This window comes from Vanellus vanellus (genome assembly GCF_965231255.1).
Source record: "Vanellus vanellus genome assembly, chromosome: 4".
In the NCBI taxonomy this organism is placed as follows: Eukaryota; Metazoa; Chordata; class Aves; order Charadriiformes; family Charadriidae; genus Vanellus; species Vanellus vanellus.
In genome coordinates this window covers 16,998,825-17,017,423 of record NC_138909.1, presented here as the reverse complement: position 1 = coordinate 17,017,423, position 18,599 = coordinate 16,998,825, and the positions used below count along the sequence as shown (strand labels likewise).

At 36.0% G+C, this 18,599-nt stretch overlaps 1 protein-coding gene across 1 annotated transcript in view; it reads left to right on the top strand.

Annotated features, from left to right (window-relative positions):
- IQCM (IQ motif containing M) overlaps positions 1–18,599 on the top strand; it is a gene marked incomplete at both ends in the record, with an annotated part of 108,791 nt that overhangs the window by 33,309 nt on the left and 56,883 nt on the right. Inside the window, 3 exon segments of the mRNA XM_082482457.1 lie at positions 6,872–7,011; positions 8,727–8,795; positions 12,158–12,292. Of these exon segments, the coding sequence (XP_082338583.1) occupies positions 6,872–7,011; positions 8,727–8,795; positions 12,158–12,292 (344 nt within the window).

Sequence of the window (18,599 nt, the reverse complement as noted above, 5' to 3'; positions counted from 1 at the left end):
ATATAATGCATAATTGAATTGTGAATCTGGCAGCTGCAGGTGTTGCTAAGTCTGAAAATAGAAAAGGGATCAGACAGGGATTAGACAATTTGATGTCTGATTGGTTATTTGGTGGCTATTAAACATAAGGGTATAGGTGCTGCCTCTAGCTCAGTCACTAAACCGCTGATAGTCAGAAGTCTATTATGGAGATGAATCACCCTTGAAAGCACGATGTTTCTTATGCCTTCCTATACTCCTTTGTTAGGAAGAGCATATTGGGATGGGTGGCATTTTGGCGCCATGTCAGATAACCGTTCTTTAATATGCTTTGTTTATCGCTGTGTTTCAGGAACACAGGAATTAAAATGGCAAGGGCATCTGAGGAGGTTATAGTTACATGCTTCAGTTATATACTGGGTTGTTGTGGGTTTTGGTTTGTTTGGGTTTTGTTTTTTTTTTTTTTTTTCTCTGAGTCTTTTACAGATGATGGTATCCTTTCTAAGAGGTAGCCAGATCAGAAATGCATCACAACAAAAGCCAAAAAACCTGATCTATTCAAGTGATAGAAAACGTTTGTTGGTTTTGTGTTTTCGTAATTCATTAGATGGAAACACTGTTAGAATTATAAGGTTGCAGGGCAGGGAGTAGTCACTGAGGAGATGGAAAGCAGGAAGCAGTATTTACCCTTTTTGAACCTATACATCTGAACTTAAAGCAAAGTATTGCTAGGTTCATCCCTAACATTTGTTTTTACATTTGGTGACAGCCAACATGGCTTCACTGAGGGCAAATCATGCCTGACAAATTTGGTGGCTTTCCGTGATGCCAATAAGATCATAGCCCTGCAGGCGTGCGCACGTTTCTAATTTCTTTTGTTTATTCCCCATGCTATATGCTTTTGTGCAGAGGCATTTAAGTTGGGTCCCTGATGAAGCTTACTGTCTGCAGTGGCTGGAATTTAAAACCTTTTAAAATTAAAAACCTTTAAAATTTAAAACCTTTTAACCTATACGTACAGTTCTTGAAATATACGGTAGTAATAAACTGTCTTAGTTTTTACCTATCTAATTGACTAGGTCTTTCTTCTGTCTTTCCAGATTACGGTAGACTTTCAAGCCAACAAAAAGAAGAGCGCTGCAACAAGTGCTAAGTCAGAAAGGAAGAATATGAGGTGCTTTTTTCCTATTAATCTTTTGTAAAAATGACAGCAGATGTAACTGTTTTACTTTTTTTCAAACTTATTTTTCAATGGGTTTTTTTTTTGGTAATTTATATTGAAAAGTGAAAAAGGCATTAGAAAGCATGAATATGTCTTAGTCATACGTATACACTATTTCCAAGTAATCCATATGTCTTAGTCATACGTATACACTATTTCCAAGTAATCCATAGATTCCTAATGTCATTAAGTTGCAAAAGCTCAGAATGGTGATTCTGTTTTTTTCTGTATGATGAACGAGATCTGCTTGTTCGATCTCCTATTAACATAATTGCAGCCTCAGGATATTAAGCAAATTTTAGCATCAGGCCCTGAGACCAACTAAACTGGGCTCACTGAAGTTGAAAACTCTGTCTTCACTGGAAGTGAAAGCTGTTGTTTTGCCCATCCTTATGGCTTGCCTTTATTCCTCCATGTTGTTTCACTGTCATATTTTGTTTTCTGTGTACATCCCGAGTGAATAATTTGGGATGTATCTTTGAGTTTAAGCAGTGTTTCATCATCTTCTTAATTCATGTCTGCACGAATTGTAATTAGATGGTCATCAAAATTCTACTCAGCCATACATTGATTATGTATATGCATATCTTCAGATTTTATTTGTAAAGTGATAATTTCTGGATTGAGAACATACTGACACTTATGAGTAATCACTGGGCTCCAGTTCAGCACTCCATCTGTATTCAGCGAAACACTTAAGCATATACTTAATTTTAACTTTAGCTCAGGTAAGCATGCAATTGCCTCCATACAAACTCAGGGTAGCATTTTAAGTATATGCCTGAGTTTAAGCATATCCTTAAATCCTACTAAAGCTAAAATCAAGCACATCCTTAAGCGCCTTCATGAATATGGATAACGACTGAATGAGGTTTGATGAAATGAACTCTGTTGGCCATTAAATAACAAGAAATTCCCGGCCATGATTTCATTAATGTCCTGCAGGAAGGGAAACTATAACAATCTATTTGTTTTTTGAAATTCTAAAAGCTAAACTGTGTACTGTTGAAGAACTGGTGGGGGGATGTCTTTCTATCCTGTAAAGCAGACCATAGCAATAGGAAATCAAGACTTCATTCTCAGTGTTCTGTTAAGTTCAGGATATTCAATAACATTGTTTCATTCTTTAAACAAGACATTTCAGATAATGTATCTAAATCTGTTTAAAATTACAAATGATAATGAGACTGCAACTGGTCACAGAAACTTACAAGGAAGACGAGTAAACTGTATATGGGTGGTAAGGATGCTACAGCTTACAGCACGTTCTCTGTGATTTTGCTTTATTTTCAATGCTGAAGTGTTTGATTCACATCACCATTCCTAGTTTCAGTCCATTTTCACTTTTGCTGCTTCAACCTCTGCAATCTTTCTACACTATTTATGTGAAAAGCTCTTTGCATTTTTTATTTCAGATCCTCTCCTATTGCAGTTCATGAAGTCTTTCAACAGTAGGCTGTTAATCCTTTGCAGATTAATATGATTTCAGTGATAATCCTTTCATTTGTTGAATTTTTAAGACATATAATCATTAAAGAAAGTGCTTGACAGATTTTCCATTAAAGTAGTACAAAGCAGGTGGCATGTCTGTAATGCATGTCGGCAGCACTTTATGGTGCTCATTTATAAAATTAAATTTGTAGATGAAGCAAATAAGTCTAGGGCTAGTTGTTGGTCTTTTCCCTTTGGTATTACAGTTCAAATCCAGTCAAGGAAAAAAATTATTCAGGGTTTTGCAGACAAACCAGGGTTAGAATATCTGTTTGAATACTCTTTTCACAATTCCGTTGCTACTTTTTATCTGGAGTAAGGGTAAACTTGGGTTCTGGCCTGATACTGTAAAAGCATAAAGTTAAGTATATGGAGAACAAGCAGGGTATAATTTAATATGTGAGATTTGCCTTCAGGGAGGCCCTAGGATGTAAACGGTATACAGGAGTTATTCCAGCTCTCTGTATAAGGCTAGATCTTGTCTTCTTTTAAGTAAAACGTATGACTGAAATACTCTTCCCCAGATGGAACTGAAGTCTGTAATTATCTCATAATAATGACACATATAAATCTCTTGCCATTAGGGTTTTTTGTTCGCTGTTGATTCCCAGCTCACTGTCCGTGACTGTCCGTTTCATTCAAGTTATTTACCCTCTTTTTTGTCTTCTTTTTCCTCTGATATTTCCCATATTGACTTTTTTATTGTTTTCCTGTTCTTTCATGCACACTGATGAAACAATAGCCAGGAAGAGAAGGCACAGGTATTAAAATACAGTGAAACTGACTACTCTTGTAAGCCACATTTTACCTAAGATCTCAGAAGCAATGCTTCAAAACTAATATACAAACAACAGAAATGCTTTTTAGCTGGAGATCTGAATAACATTCGAAGTTTATTAAAACCTCTGTTTGAACAAATAGATCATAGGCATGGCCTATCATAGTAGGCTGAATTTTTGCTTTTATGTATCGAAAACTCATAGATACTTTAGGCAGGAGGGAAAGGAAGCAGACACCACAACTCTTTAGGAAAATCAGGTCCTGAACTTGGCAAACCTTTAGCTGATTTTGTCACATATTTGCAGCTTTAAAATGATTTGGCCTTTGCAACAGCCAAAATAAGTGTCCTTTAATCACTTCCAACCTATTAACAGATGGGCAAACAGCTTTTATAAATGGGGCATACAAAATACTCCGGTATCAGCCAAAACTAATTAGTAGCATTATCTGAACTGAAATTGTTAAGTGATGGAATATATATTAATGCAGATAAACTGTTAGTTTGATAGAAATTCCTTTTCAAACATCATGCTTGGTATTTGTTCTGCTCTAGTATGTTCTAAATACTTATTAAATAAAACCTACTTTTTTCTGTTTAGCTATTTTCTTCTATTAAAACGACAAATTTTCCTGTAGAAGTTATAATTGGAGATAGTGTAACTGAGAGAAATCACATTAAGCAAGAGGTAGTTTAGTATGCATTTTTTGTGGCATATAAGGGAAAGAACAGTGTAATTTGAACACAACCTTAAAATAAATGAATCTTTAAGAACAGCACAAAATACTAATATGACATTATATATATAGCAGTGCCAGAGCATTTGAAGTATATCTTTACACAGCACTATTAATCAGAATATGTAAATTGCATGAAATTAAATTGTGAGATTATAAAAAAAATTGCCACATGTATAATTCAGTAGGAAGCGCCATTTAATGCATTGCCATCAGATCTGCAGCATGAATTTGATTTTACAAAGACATCTGTAGTGCAGACAGCTGCTGTACCTAACTGAGGATTTGATTGTACACTCGATCTTTCTAACAGCCACTTGTCCATATCTTTCATATCATTTTTATAATCATGGATCTAAAAAAGAATGTAATGGTTACAAAATCAGAATTGTTCTGAAATACATTTTCATTAGAAAAAATATTAAAATGTGTTGATTTTAGGAAGACTGTCTCTCCCTCCGAGTGCCCTGCCTTCCCCAAATAACCTACCTCTACCTCAACTTACATAGTGATTTGAGGATCTTGCTTGAAAAGTCAAACTATATCTAGAATCTGAAATAAATCTGAAAACAATGTTAAGAAAACATCTCAAACTTTTCTTCCTGTAAGATAGCACGATGGGACCTGCCCTCCCAACATAGATAATTGCCTCTGATAATTTTTTTTCTCAAAATTTGGAAAAAAAAAAATCTACAGAAATACTGTGTATATTCTATATAGCTATGTATCTAATAAGTCAGGTAGTTCCTTTCCTGTCCATCTGACATAATGTGGTTCCTTGGTCTTCAAAGACAGTGGATTTGATCAGTCCAGAGATGTAGCCCTTGGGTATCCTCCTGCTTAGCACGTTCTCATGTCTTGGAGTAGATAGGCATCAGCTGCAAACTGGCTAGACATGTCTAGAAACATTTGTGGTGATGAGTCCACTCATTCCCTGTGCAACCTATGAAACTGCAATTTCTTTTTTAACCCTACAAGCAAATTAAAATGCTGCTGTTCTCAGATAGAATTGCTGGGGAAAATAATAAATGCAGAGTCTTTGCTACTATGGAGATTAATTAAGCTGACAGAGGGTTCAATTCTTTGTTCAGTGGAAAAGGTTAGAGGGTGTACCAGATTATAAGTGAGAGGTGAAATTGTGGTCCCATACTGTAAGGTTATATGAAATACCTGGAAGATTTTTTAGCCAGTAGAGAGATCAAGATTGATGGAACAGATTTGTCTTTGTGGCATAGAGTGGAATGATGAATAAGTGCAAATGATATTTTTTTAATTATAAGAAGATGGTTTGATGAGAAATCCTGCAGGCTCTTGGCTAGAGGGAGAAAGTGCTACAGAATACCAGAAAATAACCAGTTTGAAATTCGTCGTCTAAGTTATTTTGTTTTAAAAAAATAAAATATATTATAAACTTAAAACAAACAAACAAACAAAAAACCCAAACAAAAAACCCAGCAAAAGACAAGATTTTGAGAAATACTCAGATCTGAATTTCTCAAGCATCTTATCTGACCAACACCTTGCTTAATTAAGACCGGACATCAAAAAACATTTTCCTCTCAGTTCAATGATATTTCAAGCAGATTGGTTTAGTCTTGGCACAATCTGGATGTAGTAGGTAAAATTACAACTGACTTCACAGCACACAGCTACTTATGACCTTAACTATAAAATGACTATTTCTATTCACAATAGTACCTTCAGAAAAAAAGAAAGCTCTAAATATGGTCGATGAAAAAACCCTCAGCTACGTTTCGGTTTACATTTCTGCCAGTTACACTCTTGAAATGCAAAATCTAGCATTTTGATTATTCGTCATATATATTTTGATCATTTCCTCAGTTGGGACATAGTCAAGTAATCACACAGGAGGGCTGTAGAGATGAAACTTTGGAGAGTTCCTTTCTACTTATTGTGTATCAAGACAAAGTTGACAGCTTTCAGAGTTTTAAGATTACTTTTAGTAATTTTACAGAAGCAAGTACATGAACAATTCAGTTTATTGAATATCTTGGCTTTTCTGGTGTTTCTGCTATCTTGTTTTGACAGAAAAATCTCCAATACAGCTTTTCCTGGTGTGTTCTTATGGAAAAGATTGGTTTCAATACTTTTTCTATGTTTTTGTAAAATCTTTCTATGGGGGGAATTTCCTGGCAACTTAGACACTTGAAGGTTTCAATATGTCTATCTGTTACAGTTCCTATTATCAGTTCAATTGTAAGAGCTGGTAGGTAAGTTGTTTTTTTAGTCTTACTGAAATTAATTTTTTTAAATACTGTATTTTCACACAAAATATGACTTTTTGTGGCCTCCATTTTGTAAAAAACCTTTACAGTTGAATAGGAATTGAAAAAGTTAACAATGTTTAAAATAATGACTTAATCCTTGTAGTTTACAAAGCCATTGGCATTGTGCAGATCTACGCAGCTGCAGCAGAACAGTTGGCAAGCAGATTTGGATGCTAATTCTGTAATTGTGGATGGTAAGTGACCAGCAGTTCCTTTTCAATCTTTTCAAGCTATTCATGTAAATAAAAAAAGGATTGTATGTGATTCTGTAATTATTTTAGGTGCACATTACATTTTTTCTTCTAGAACTTTAGTTCATAGTTCAAGCATTGGTCCACTAAACTGAAGAACAAATCTTTTGTGCTTTAATTTCTAGTGACAAATGCCTTGACCTTCAAACTCAGAAGAAGGTGAAGAAAAATGTGATGCATCTGGAAGTCTTTGGAGCTCCTCGTGATAGTAGAAAGCATCCTAGCAGTAGAGGAATACTTAAAGCAGTCATTTGTGTTCAAATATGTGTGAGACCAGTGGCTTGAACACAGGGCATTCAAGAGAGTAAAGATTAAGGTAATGTCTTGATTCTTTAATACATGTACCACTTACATTCTTGTACTGTAAGAATTCTTGATTATTACTATTTTGCTATGAAAAAAACCCATGCTCATCTAGTCTGTCTGTTATGGCTGTTTCAGTGATAGCGGATGCTGTGCTGGGACCCATTTCCATCACTTTGTCTCCAGAAGGCTCTCTGTTAGCTTTTAGAAGAGAACGGCCTGTATGACGTTTGATCCCTCTGCCTTCGGAGAGTCTGGGTGTACGTGCATATTGTATCGTTAATTCTGAGGCTTGCTGTTTTTCAGGTAGAGAAACAGGTTGTAACTACAGACTGTTGATTGCAGTCGTCTTCTCCCACTCTGTTTTAAGCTTCAATTACTGAAAAAAAAAAAAAGGATTCTTTAATATAATTATTGTTTTTTATGTTTGTCATCTAGTATTGCTAAGTGAAATGCCAGTTCCTGAGAAATGACATACTAGAATACCATAATATGCACTTTTGCCTTCCATCTTAGAGTTTATACCAAGCTAAAAGAGCTTATCCACATTGCAGCTTGAGTGCTAATAGAGGCTGCATAACTTAAGACACCATTTTTCTGGTGATGTCTAAGCCTCCTATCTAAGAAGTATACCGTAAGAAAACTTGTACCTAGTTCAAATAAGTGGGTCAAGTATAAACTAAGTGATACATTAAACAATCTATTTTATTAGTTTTCCAGAATCCTAAAATAGGGTAATAAAAATCAGGTCATATTATTTGATAATCATCAACATTTAAAAATATTCCTTCACTTTATATACTGGAGAAGAGGGAGTTTTTGCTGTTGATATAATTAACGATGAGGTGAGATGGCATTTCTAGATATCTACTCCTGGGCTGTAGAAAACAAATATATTTTTTTCCTCCCACAATATACTTTTAATCAAAAAATTGAATGTTGAACACAGTTTCTCACCTTGCCAAGTTTCACTGTTCCGCTTTTCCTCTGCTGAGATACAAACCCTTGTCTTTTCCCCAAGACTGATTACGTGCAGATAGTATTTCACATAGTTCCTGATCTACTTCTGTAATTTGGAATAAAATGTGTTTATCCAAAAATAGTTTTATCCAATCACCTTTGGAAAGGATCATCCCTTATCAGCACTACCAAGTAATTGCTTTTACGTATCTGTCCATATGAGTTTACAGGAATGGAATTTGTTCTTGCTTTCTTTTAAGATTTTCTTATATGCTGCACACCTCTTAATTCCACCTACTCATCATAGAATCATAAAATGGTTTAGGTTGGAAGAGACCTTGAAGATCATCTAGTTCCAACACCCCTGTCATAGGCAGGGACACCAGGTTGCTCAAAGCCCCATCCAGCCAGGCCTTAAACACCTCCAGGAATGGAGCTTCCACAGCTTCTCTGGGCAACAATTTCTCTATTCCCGTGCCTTACCACCCGCAGAGTGAAAAATTTCTTCCTAATATTTTATCTAATCTAATCTAATCTAATCTAATCTAATCTAATCTAATCTAATTTATCTCATCTGTTTCTTTAGTCACCCTTCACTTATTTCTTACTGTCATGAAAGTGAAACATATCTGTAATTACAGTTTATAAGTCATGGATCATCCCTACCAGCAGTTGTAAGGTACTACCATAAAATGATAGACCTCATTAAATGTTGAGCTGGTGTTTTGGATCTTTCTATACCACTTCGGTATTTTGAATTAGAGGAGTGGATGGACAAGAAAAAATGTAAGTCATCCCATTTTTTTAGTATAATCATCTTTTATTTTAATTTCAGTGCTCTGTCTATTCTTAAGGAATATTCCATGTCTGCAACACAATTATTTTAAAGTGATTTTTAGTGCAAGAAAGATTTCATGTCTCCATAGGCGCAGCTGCATTTGTAAAATGTCATTCTGGCCCTGCAGAACTGTAGGGTTTAGCTTGAATAAAGAGTTTCTCCTGGTCACTTGATGAGGAGATTAATTATTAGCTATTGTCATTAAGTATTTTGATCTCCTGCATGCTGCACTTTGTGGTTATGTCATTGTGTTGCGGTTCTTAGACTGTAACTGTGTTAACTGTTAAATGATGGGCAGTGTTACAAATTGTGAGGAAGGAGGATTTGTGATGAGATAGTAGGTAAGAAAGTGCAAAACTGAGTATCACCACAATTTTTTGTAACGCTTTATCCTTTTTATTCATTCTTGCCAAGATTTTTTTTTTTCCTAGTATTATTGCCCTATTCTATTTTTGAGGGATTGTGCGGAAACTGTATAGCACTTAAACATCTCCCATAATAAAATAAATAACTTGTATGTTTAGAGAGCCTCTTTAAAGAAGATCCCTTTGCAGATTTTTTTGAGCAATCCACGTATTACGTATTTAATTCATGGTACTAGTTTTTATACCTGCTTTTGTTTCCCCTGTTTCTTCATCAGTTTGATGGCTCACTGTACAGTCAAGCAAGTGTGGTAAAGAAGGCAGATGTTGTTGCTCATCTGTATGGTAGAAAATTCATGAACACACGCAATAGAATAGACAGAAATGGCCAGGAGAAGCATAAATGACAATATCTTGAAGGCATAATCAAGAAGGCACAGACACAAAGGCGTTTCTCCTGATACATACGCAGAGAAGTGTTGAAAGAAGAGGAAACAGTTTACTAATACCAAAACTGCCTCTTCCTTAGCTCCAGATGCTCTGCTCACTGCTTTCTGCATTCTTCTGAATGTTTCTATGTGTGTAGTCCTTATCACCCCAAGGGTTATAGGAAGATATTATGGAAAATAAAAAGCAGTTTAGATTGCAAAATTTAATCTGAACTTCCTTTTTGTCTGATCCATTGCCCTTCAAATTCCTCTTCCAGAATAAGAGGTCGCTGTCTCATCACAGAGAATATGTAATATTAATGAGTGCGTACACTAGAAAATAGCTTTCCTCGTCGGAAAAAGCTAAAAAAAAAGAGAATTAGTATGAGTTTCCAACCATGCATCAAAACACAATAGTGCAAGTTGGACTTAGGTGACCAATTTCATACTTAAGAGTTAGAAATGTACTGCTTTTTTTTTTTTCTTCTCTCCTTTAAATAGGCATTAACATTCCAGAGAAATAACAATGTACCACCCATTAAATACTGGAATTAGGCTCTAATTGATCCTTACCCCTTTTGAGCTTGATATGTATTAATTGTTTGTATCTCTATTTCCATTTCCATTCAGTCCTTTAATTCTGCATTCATAAAGCTTTATACTTCAGTATAAAGTAGGAGGATTCTAATACTTAATTTGAGCATATAAGATGGATACACTTTGAGTTCCCACCAAATGCCTTGTTGGTGCAAATAATGTAATCTGAAGGTTCATGGCATAGTCTCAGTTTTGACTTCTAAATTCCATAATCAGGTCTTATATTCCTAATATCACATAGGAAAAAATACATATATAGTTTGATTTTCCCCATATGTTAGAAAAAATATAAATAAAACGAATTGATTCCTAAAACATAATCCATATCCTCCTAAAGAGTTACATTCTTATCCTAGGCTGCATAACTCATACTGCTTAATACTGGCTGACTGAAAAGTTTGTACTAATCTTCATGTTGTAATGAAATGCTGGTTGATGGTTGAGTCACTGATGCTTTAATAGGAAGTCTTAAATTTATACCTTGAAAGCTTCTTTGTTCACAGATGTGATAAGATGTTTCAGCCCAACGTATTGTCTTTTTTGTTGTTTTATCTTTATGGTCTTCAAAGATGAGAGTGCCAACTCTGCCTTAAAAGGCAGATGCTGATCTTCTGAAATCTTAAATTGACATTAATTTGCTCTGCATTGATGAAGACAGAAAGTGATATGTTATAGATGCTCATGCATAGCAGAGAGAATAATATGATCTTTTGCTGTTAACCCTTACAGGAAAACGGGTCGTTATTAAATTAGTAGTAAATCAGCTAGACTAGTAACCTCTGTCCCTCCAGGAGGAAGATATACAGAATTCCACCAATTCTGCAAATATCTGTGAGCTAGGTAGATCAGCTGAAATATTCTCTGGACGTGAAAGTACAGGAGACTGCGAAGTTTTTTAGTTTTAATCTGTACTTTTCCTTCCCTGAGCAGTACAAAATAAATCACACAACACCTGTCTCCGAGTTAGCCTCTTTGACTGAAGCTATATTATTTAGTATATTAAATTTATCAAGAAAATAATTGACTGTTAGCCGACCGGTATAAGTCCTCCTTCTTCTTTTTTAAGTAACTCCAGCAAGGCATCTATGGGCATTGCCAGTATAATACTGGGGACAGTGTCTTACACTGTGAGTTTTCCCCTTGCCTTTTACCCTAGGGGGAGCAATTTAATATACTGCTTTTGGTAGGCTGAGCATATCTGCCAAGTAAAAAAGAGTATTAACCACTATAATTACCTACTTACCTCGACCTCTTTCTACCAGCCTAGTTCTGCAGAGTGCATCACCTTTCCATATCAAGAAATTCAAATATGGGCAAGAGATGTTTTTTAGCTTAACTGTTCCCCTTTGCATTCAATAAGGATGTTGTGTGAATTTCACTCTAGTGCAAGAGTAAGTCAGCAGCAAACTATCCTATCATATGACCTCTGCATAGGCCTAAGCTTTCATACAGGGTTTATCAAGCATATTAACTTCTTAGTATCATAGAATCATAGAATACCAGATTGGAAGGGACCTCGGGGATCATCTGGTCCAACCTTTCTTGGCAAAAGCACGGTCTAGACAAGATGGCCCAGCACCTTGTCCAGCTGAATCTTAAAAGCGTCCAATGTTGGGAAATCCACCAGTTCCCCGGGGAGATGATTGCAAACGCTGATTGTTCTCATTGCGAAAAATTTTCGTCTTGTGTCCAATTGGAATCTCCCCAGGAGTAACCCGTACCCATTACCCCTCGTCTTTTCCATGTGACTCCTTGTAAAAAGGGAGTCTCCATCTTCTTTGTGGCCACCCTTTAAATATTGGAACTTGATTCTGAAGAAAATATTTCTAAAAAAGAAGAAAAGATTCTGAAGAAAATACTTATAAAAAAAATCAGGGCTAAAAAACTTATTGTAAAAATGTATCAGAAGCTTGTGCTCTTCAATTTATGAAACATTGTTTTCCAAGAGAGAGTTTGACAAAAAGATGGAGAGAAATGATCTGCCTGAATTTTTGAGAAACTGTGGATATACCATACCAGCTAGTGGAATACAGCATATCTTCCATCTGGTCTGTCCAGGTAAGTGGTCTCTTAAAAATGCTTTGCAATGATACAAAATTTCAACTGCAGATGCTGCAGGATTTGGGGGTTTTGTTTGGGTTTTTTTCCTTGCACGGGTAAAGAAGCTATAGTTCTTAAAAGCATAGTCGCCACAAACCCTACCTGATGTTGATGATCTTTTTCAAAATGGAGCATTTTATCATTATACTTGAAATAAAATACATTTCTAGAATTCCAATGCTGGAATATAATCCCATACTATCTTGGAATATACTTAAGAGGGTGTAGAGCAATTTTGTGGCAGGTCTGTGCTTGCAGATGTCTTCAGGAAAAACATTTGCCCCCTTTGTAAAATCAGTGGTGTTTGCCTTCCAACAACCTTAAACAATGCAGCCCAACAGATTTTTAAAAATATTCATCTATGAATGTTTGTAAATAAAAAAGATGTCACAAGGCAAGAAACAAGATATCCTCTACTGTAAATAGGAGGAAGATCATTACTCTTTAAAAATAGAAATAAAACTGTAACTGATTAAACCCTTCAAGTAAATCTAGTCTCATCTTCCTTATGGCTTTTCCTTTGCCCAGGTCCATCAATGGAGAAGCCTGCAATGCTCTGCTCTTAGTGTAGAGCAGCAGCAGCAGCTCCTCGGTGAGACTTAAGGAGGCAGCCTCTTTGGGGACCTCACAAGTTGAGGTGGGAAACGCCACTTGAAATTTCTCCTCTAGCACACTTTTGTAGCACGCATTTGGTTTCTACTGACATACATAGGTGCTGTGAACCAAAGCTGGTCTAAACATGGATTTATGTTACCTGTGTGTCTTCCTAAGTTTGACGGTCATCACAACTGGGAGATTCTTGCAGACAGACATAACCTTTGGAGGTTATGGTTAATTTTATTTATCAGCAATTACAATGAATGCTTTTAAAGTACAGCTTTATTTATTGAGAGAAACCCATGTTTAATTGATGCTTTTGATTGGTTAATGACCTACATATATTTATCATAATTTTTTGTATGCTTTCTTCCAGCCAGCTCTCTGTTCAAGCTGCATCTTTGAGAAGGTGTTCTCTTTGAGTGTCTGACCACACATCATATTTGCACAGTATGTGCTTCTCAGGGTTGGCTCCTAGTAAATGCAATTAATTTCTCATGGAAAATCATGTATTACATGTCATTTAGGTCACATTCCTAAGACAGTGTGAATAAGACCAGGTATTTTTAGTTGTTTGCTCAGTCCCCATCACTATGGTAACAGGAGATTTTTTGACTGTGAGACAGATTTCTGTCTTATATCCTAGATTTGGGAGACTATTGCTGCTTTTCACTTTGTTCACAGACAGACTCGGAAAGGGTCGTGCTTCCCTACTCATTATTTAATTTATTTAGAGTCTCTTAGCTATGAAGTGTTATCAAGGCTTGTTCGGCCATTTGAGGCGGTGTGTGGGCTTCATATTCATTTTGAGTTCAAAACTCTCCTAAATTATGAACGTGTAAATGAGGAATAATTGCTGAAACATGGAGATGTGCCTGTGTCTAAAGGGCAGCCATAAAATGATTTCTAACATGGAAGCATTTTGAATAAATGGCACTTATCAGTAAAGTGCCCTCTCTTTCTCAATTTTATAATACAGATGTCATTATTTCTGAAGATAAGTTATTAACAGAGTATAACCTTGCTAAATTGCCTGGGAGAGACCCTGCAACTGGTTGAATGTTTTGAATTGCTGAATACTGATGTGGTGCAACTGTCTTCTGTGCCGGTGCAGAGCATCTCATACATCAGACTGCCTATTCAGGAATGGAAAGATAAGAGCAGGTGGTGTGGATGTGTCTGGGCAGAATGGTGGAGAGATCTACTGATAATTACTATACTGAACTTTTTTGGGTAAACATTGCATCCTGTATGGCCTTGTGACCGATCCATGGAGGGTTAAAACATCAAAAGGGACCCTGGCCTTATGGCAATTTAGTATGAGCACAGGGGAAAAAAAAAGGTTCAGGTTTTCTCTTGAAAATTTTTCTGTCTCATTTTACTCTTAGTGTTGTCTTTTTTTTTTTTTTTTTTAATGAATCTAAACTTTGCTGAAAAAACAGGGCCTGTGAAAATAAATGCCCAGATGTTAGATGTCTTGTCACTTTTCCATTTCCAGTAACGAAATGATGAGTACTGTCTTTGGCTAACAGTAATTTAGGCAGGAAAAGCTTGAAGACTTTTTATTTTACAGGTTCTGTTGAGACTTTTAATTAAATCTGTCATACATAACTACAGATATGATTTGTATGGGATCTGCTTATTTGATGTAAAGGTTAGACACTGAAGATAAGATAGGAAATTATCAGAATAAAACAAGAATATTTGTACCAAAATGCTAATACTCACCATTAAATAACAAAGAGCTTGCTGTCAAAATAAGAAAGAAGACTATTTGTTATTAAATACCTACAAAATGTGAATTAGAAATATTAGGTGGAATAGAAAATATATGGAATATATGGAAGGCTACTAGTCCTACTGTTTTGAGTCCCTGTGTTTATACAAGCAAAGCTAATACCAAATGATGACATGGTTGGGTACCTGGAGTGGAGTTATGGGTGCTGAATGGAATCTTGTGCAGAAAAGCAAGTTTGTGAATTCCTTTTGAAATCTGCTTTTTAACTTCTGGGGAACAAAGTGAGCTTCCTTTAGGTCAAATGATTTTAACCACAGGTGATTTTCTAGATGTATTTATACATAACTTGTTCCCCACCGTGTGAAGAAAAAATAAGTGACTGTGTTACTAGCTAACGGATTGCTCACTGAGGAGTTACAAACTGACTAGAAATAGTTGAATGGTTTTCTATCAGTGCTGAGATTTAGCTGCTGGTTTCAAGTAAAAGCCAATTAAAAATAAGGTCGTAGTGCAGTGATTTTTAGATTTCATACACAAGTAATGATGCTATTTCATCATATTTCAAACCAATTTGTGCTGCTGCTTCATTCTGCTATGGAAAAGCAGAATGCCATGTGCTATGCAGTCAGGAGAAAACCTCAGTGAAGCTCTGCTGGTACTTTGTTTGAATAAAATAGGAAAAATAGAGGTAATGAACCAATTAATTTTGGCCATATGCTTTGAAGTATCAATTGAAAATTATACCGAATTGTTATGAAAAATATGTCTTTAAATACTTTTCAGAAAGCAGTATTGTAACCTAAGTTTAAATATACTTTTTTTCTCTGAATGATTCAAAGTCCTACATATTCTATTCAGGTAAATATTTACATTGAGTTCAGAGGAGCTATGTATGCTTGTATGTTAGACACTGGGACTTCTAGTTATTTTGCTTCTAGACTTGCTGAAGAATCCAGCAGTAATATCTTATTATTTAATGTATTCTGCAGTCATTGGAATTACTGCTATTAATGCTGGTTGAGACTGGGTTAGGTAAATAGTTGTGAGCTGATCCCGGTATCTGTTGTTAAGGCAAACTGTTCACAGTTTCGCCATCCTGATAATTGGAGTATTTTCAAATAAAATGTAAACACAGTAAGGATTTTCTCTGCAATTGGCCCTTCTAAACTGCCTTTACTAAAAACCAGATTTTTGCATCTTCATATTTGTGATCTTGATAACTAGTCTTGTATTTATACAAAATATCCAGTGTTTAGGCTAAGGATAAGAAATATCACATATTCTACTTGAATTTGAATCATTGCCTATAAGCCATCTCAATTTATATCAGCCTTGCCTCATTACTGGTTGTTCTACATTTGCAGGGAGGTAGTAAATCATCTCTTCATTTAAGTACAGAAGTGTCCAGAATTTTCATATATTTAAATTTTCATCTATTAGTGGAAAGTAAGTTTTTTACAGGAGCTTTTAGGTTGCAGACTGGTCTGGCTTGATTTGAAACAACAAACGATAGTGCAAAACAATGAACCTAACAGACAAGTCAAAGCAATGTGTCTTCATTAAAGTCAATGCCAATTCCCTTTCAAGCTGCAGAAAGGGAGGGGAGATACAGGAGGTCCCTGGGGAACGTTTCCTTGCATGAAGCTAATAGAGGGTAGTAGAGCAATCCCACACTATCCTTGTCACAGCCTGTGGTTCAGGGCTTGACTCATGCTCAACCTTCATCATTTTTCAGTCCCACTGGGCTGGCTGTTCCACGATAACTGGTGCCCGTTACTGGGGCTTTTGGAAAGCTCTCATGGTTTTGGAGGTTCAGCTCAGAGATGGCACTGACTGAAGCTTTCCCTAATGCACCCTGCAGTTATTTTCTCTCTCAATTCTTCCATACTGTGGTTCATATTTGTAAGGTCTTATGCATAAATTGTTAAATATAAACAACACCTAATAGCAATTTCTGCTGCAGTCGTGCCAGCAAAGCCTTATTTATAGAGCAGGACCCTTCTGTGTTGAGTACCGTGCACATTCTGAAGAAAAATATGCTTCCTGCATCACTGATGGGAAATTGCCTCCTAAAACTGTTTATTTTTCATTAAACAAAATCTTACAGGACAAGCAACAGGAAGCTGTGAATACTGTAATAGGAACAAAGGTGTAATAGCTCTTATGCATCTGGCAGAACACAATACTCAGGAGTTTCTTTCATTGTACTGTTGTTTAATAATGTTCTCCACACCTATGTAGTAATGAGCCCCAAGGCAGACGTTGGCTATCATTATGACCATTGAAGCCAAATATAACATCAAGAAATTTAAATTCCACCATGGAAGAACTCTACAAGTGAGTTTGTGGTAATGAATAGATGCATTAATAAAATGTCTTAATAGAGCTATTGCAAAGCTTTGCATTTCTTACATAATTGTTGCTGGATTAATGCTAAATGCAAATCTGATCTAATGATCCCTTCAGGACTTAAAGAATGTGGGTCATTCACTATCAACTGCAGCAGAAGGAAATAAAATATGTATAGTATACCCCTCTCCTTGTCTGCTGATTCTCTCCCAAAGGAATTACAGATTAATATGAGTTTAAAAGGTTAAAGAATTCCCACAACATCTGGAATGTTTGTCAACAAGCATGCAAGGAACCCTGCTGGATCCAAATGCTATCTAGTCAATGTTTGTCCGCAAGCATCCTTTCTAACCTACCACATATATACAAACATAAGCCTGTGTTTCTCTTTTTGGTTTTGTTTTTTTTTTTTTTTTTTTTTCCTTTTAAAGGAAGGTAAATTTTGTGCTTAAGAACTTAATTTGCTTGAGTGTTTTGCTTTTAGCATATCATCAGTGTGCTCCTCTTGGGGTTGGCAAATCAGAACAGGAAATTCAATTTGGGTTACCCACACAGCCCAGAATACCCTAGGCCAACCTTGTTTTAACGTGATTATAATGTTATTTCTTTTTGACAGTAATAATAGTCCAAAACATCATTATGGATTTATTAAGATGTTTTAATAATAAAGTTGAGACCTAAACAAAACAAATGACCTACTTAGTTGATGAAGAGGGTTTTTGCAAGTCTGTTCACATTTTACATCTTATTTAGAATTATTCTAAAAACCTACTTTGGAATAAGATTTGCAACTATCTGAGAAGTAAATTTTCTCCTTAAAATTCTCCTTTGCTACAATGCCTACAGAACAGTTGACAACAGTTGAACTAGTAGTATGCTGACACTGCTGCCTGTCATCCAGACTGATGCTGTCTTATTTATATTCTCCTGCCTTGTCTCTTCCTCTTATACCTAAGCTATAAAATCTTCAACTGGCTTTTTGTTCCATATGTGTTAGAATTTGGCACTGAGGGTCTTGTTCTGTGCCTAAGGCTCCTGAGCACTATCCTAATACTAATAGATTGTACAAATAACAATGCATTGTCGAATCTGCCTTAAAGAAAGTTGGGGAATTTTTAAGTTTTAACGATTTTTCTCTACACCCGTATAGACAGAGTATCATTGACTTACATTTTGACCAGTTTTCTATGCCAGCTGTGTCTCTCTACCCCCAAATATAGGAAGGATGATACCTATCACACTAAATCCAGTGGCAGGTGATGAGTGGGAAGCATGACAGGATTGCAGTACTTCTCCATCAGTGTATGGTGGTGGAACACTGAGCAGTGTCCGTGCTGGTCTGACTGCTTCTTGGACCATCTGGCTGAAGATTCGGTAGAAAGGACCTTTCCTGGGCCACCATTTTTCATTGCAATCATTTGCGATCATTTGCGATTTCATCACAAATAACCTCTTGACTGAAAGGTCAAGAGGGGTGTAACCTCTCGACCGAAGCTTAGGATGTTTTTTCCCTGCTTTCTCTAATGACACCATTTAGGATCACTGCAATAGAGTGGCTTGATCAAGTTGACCATCTTCTCT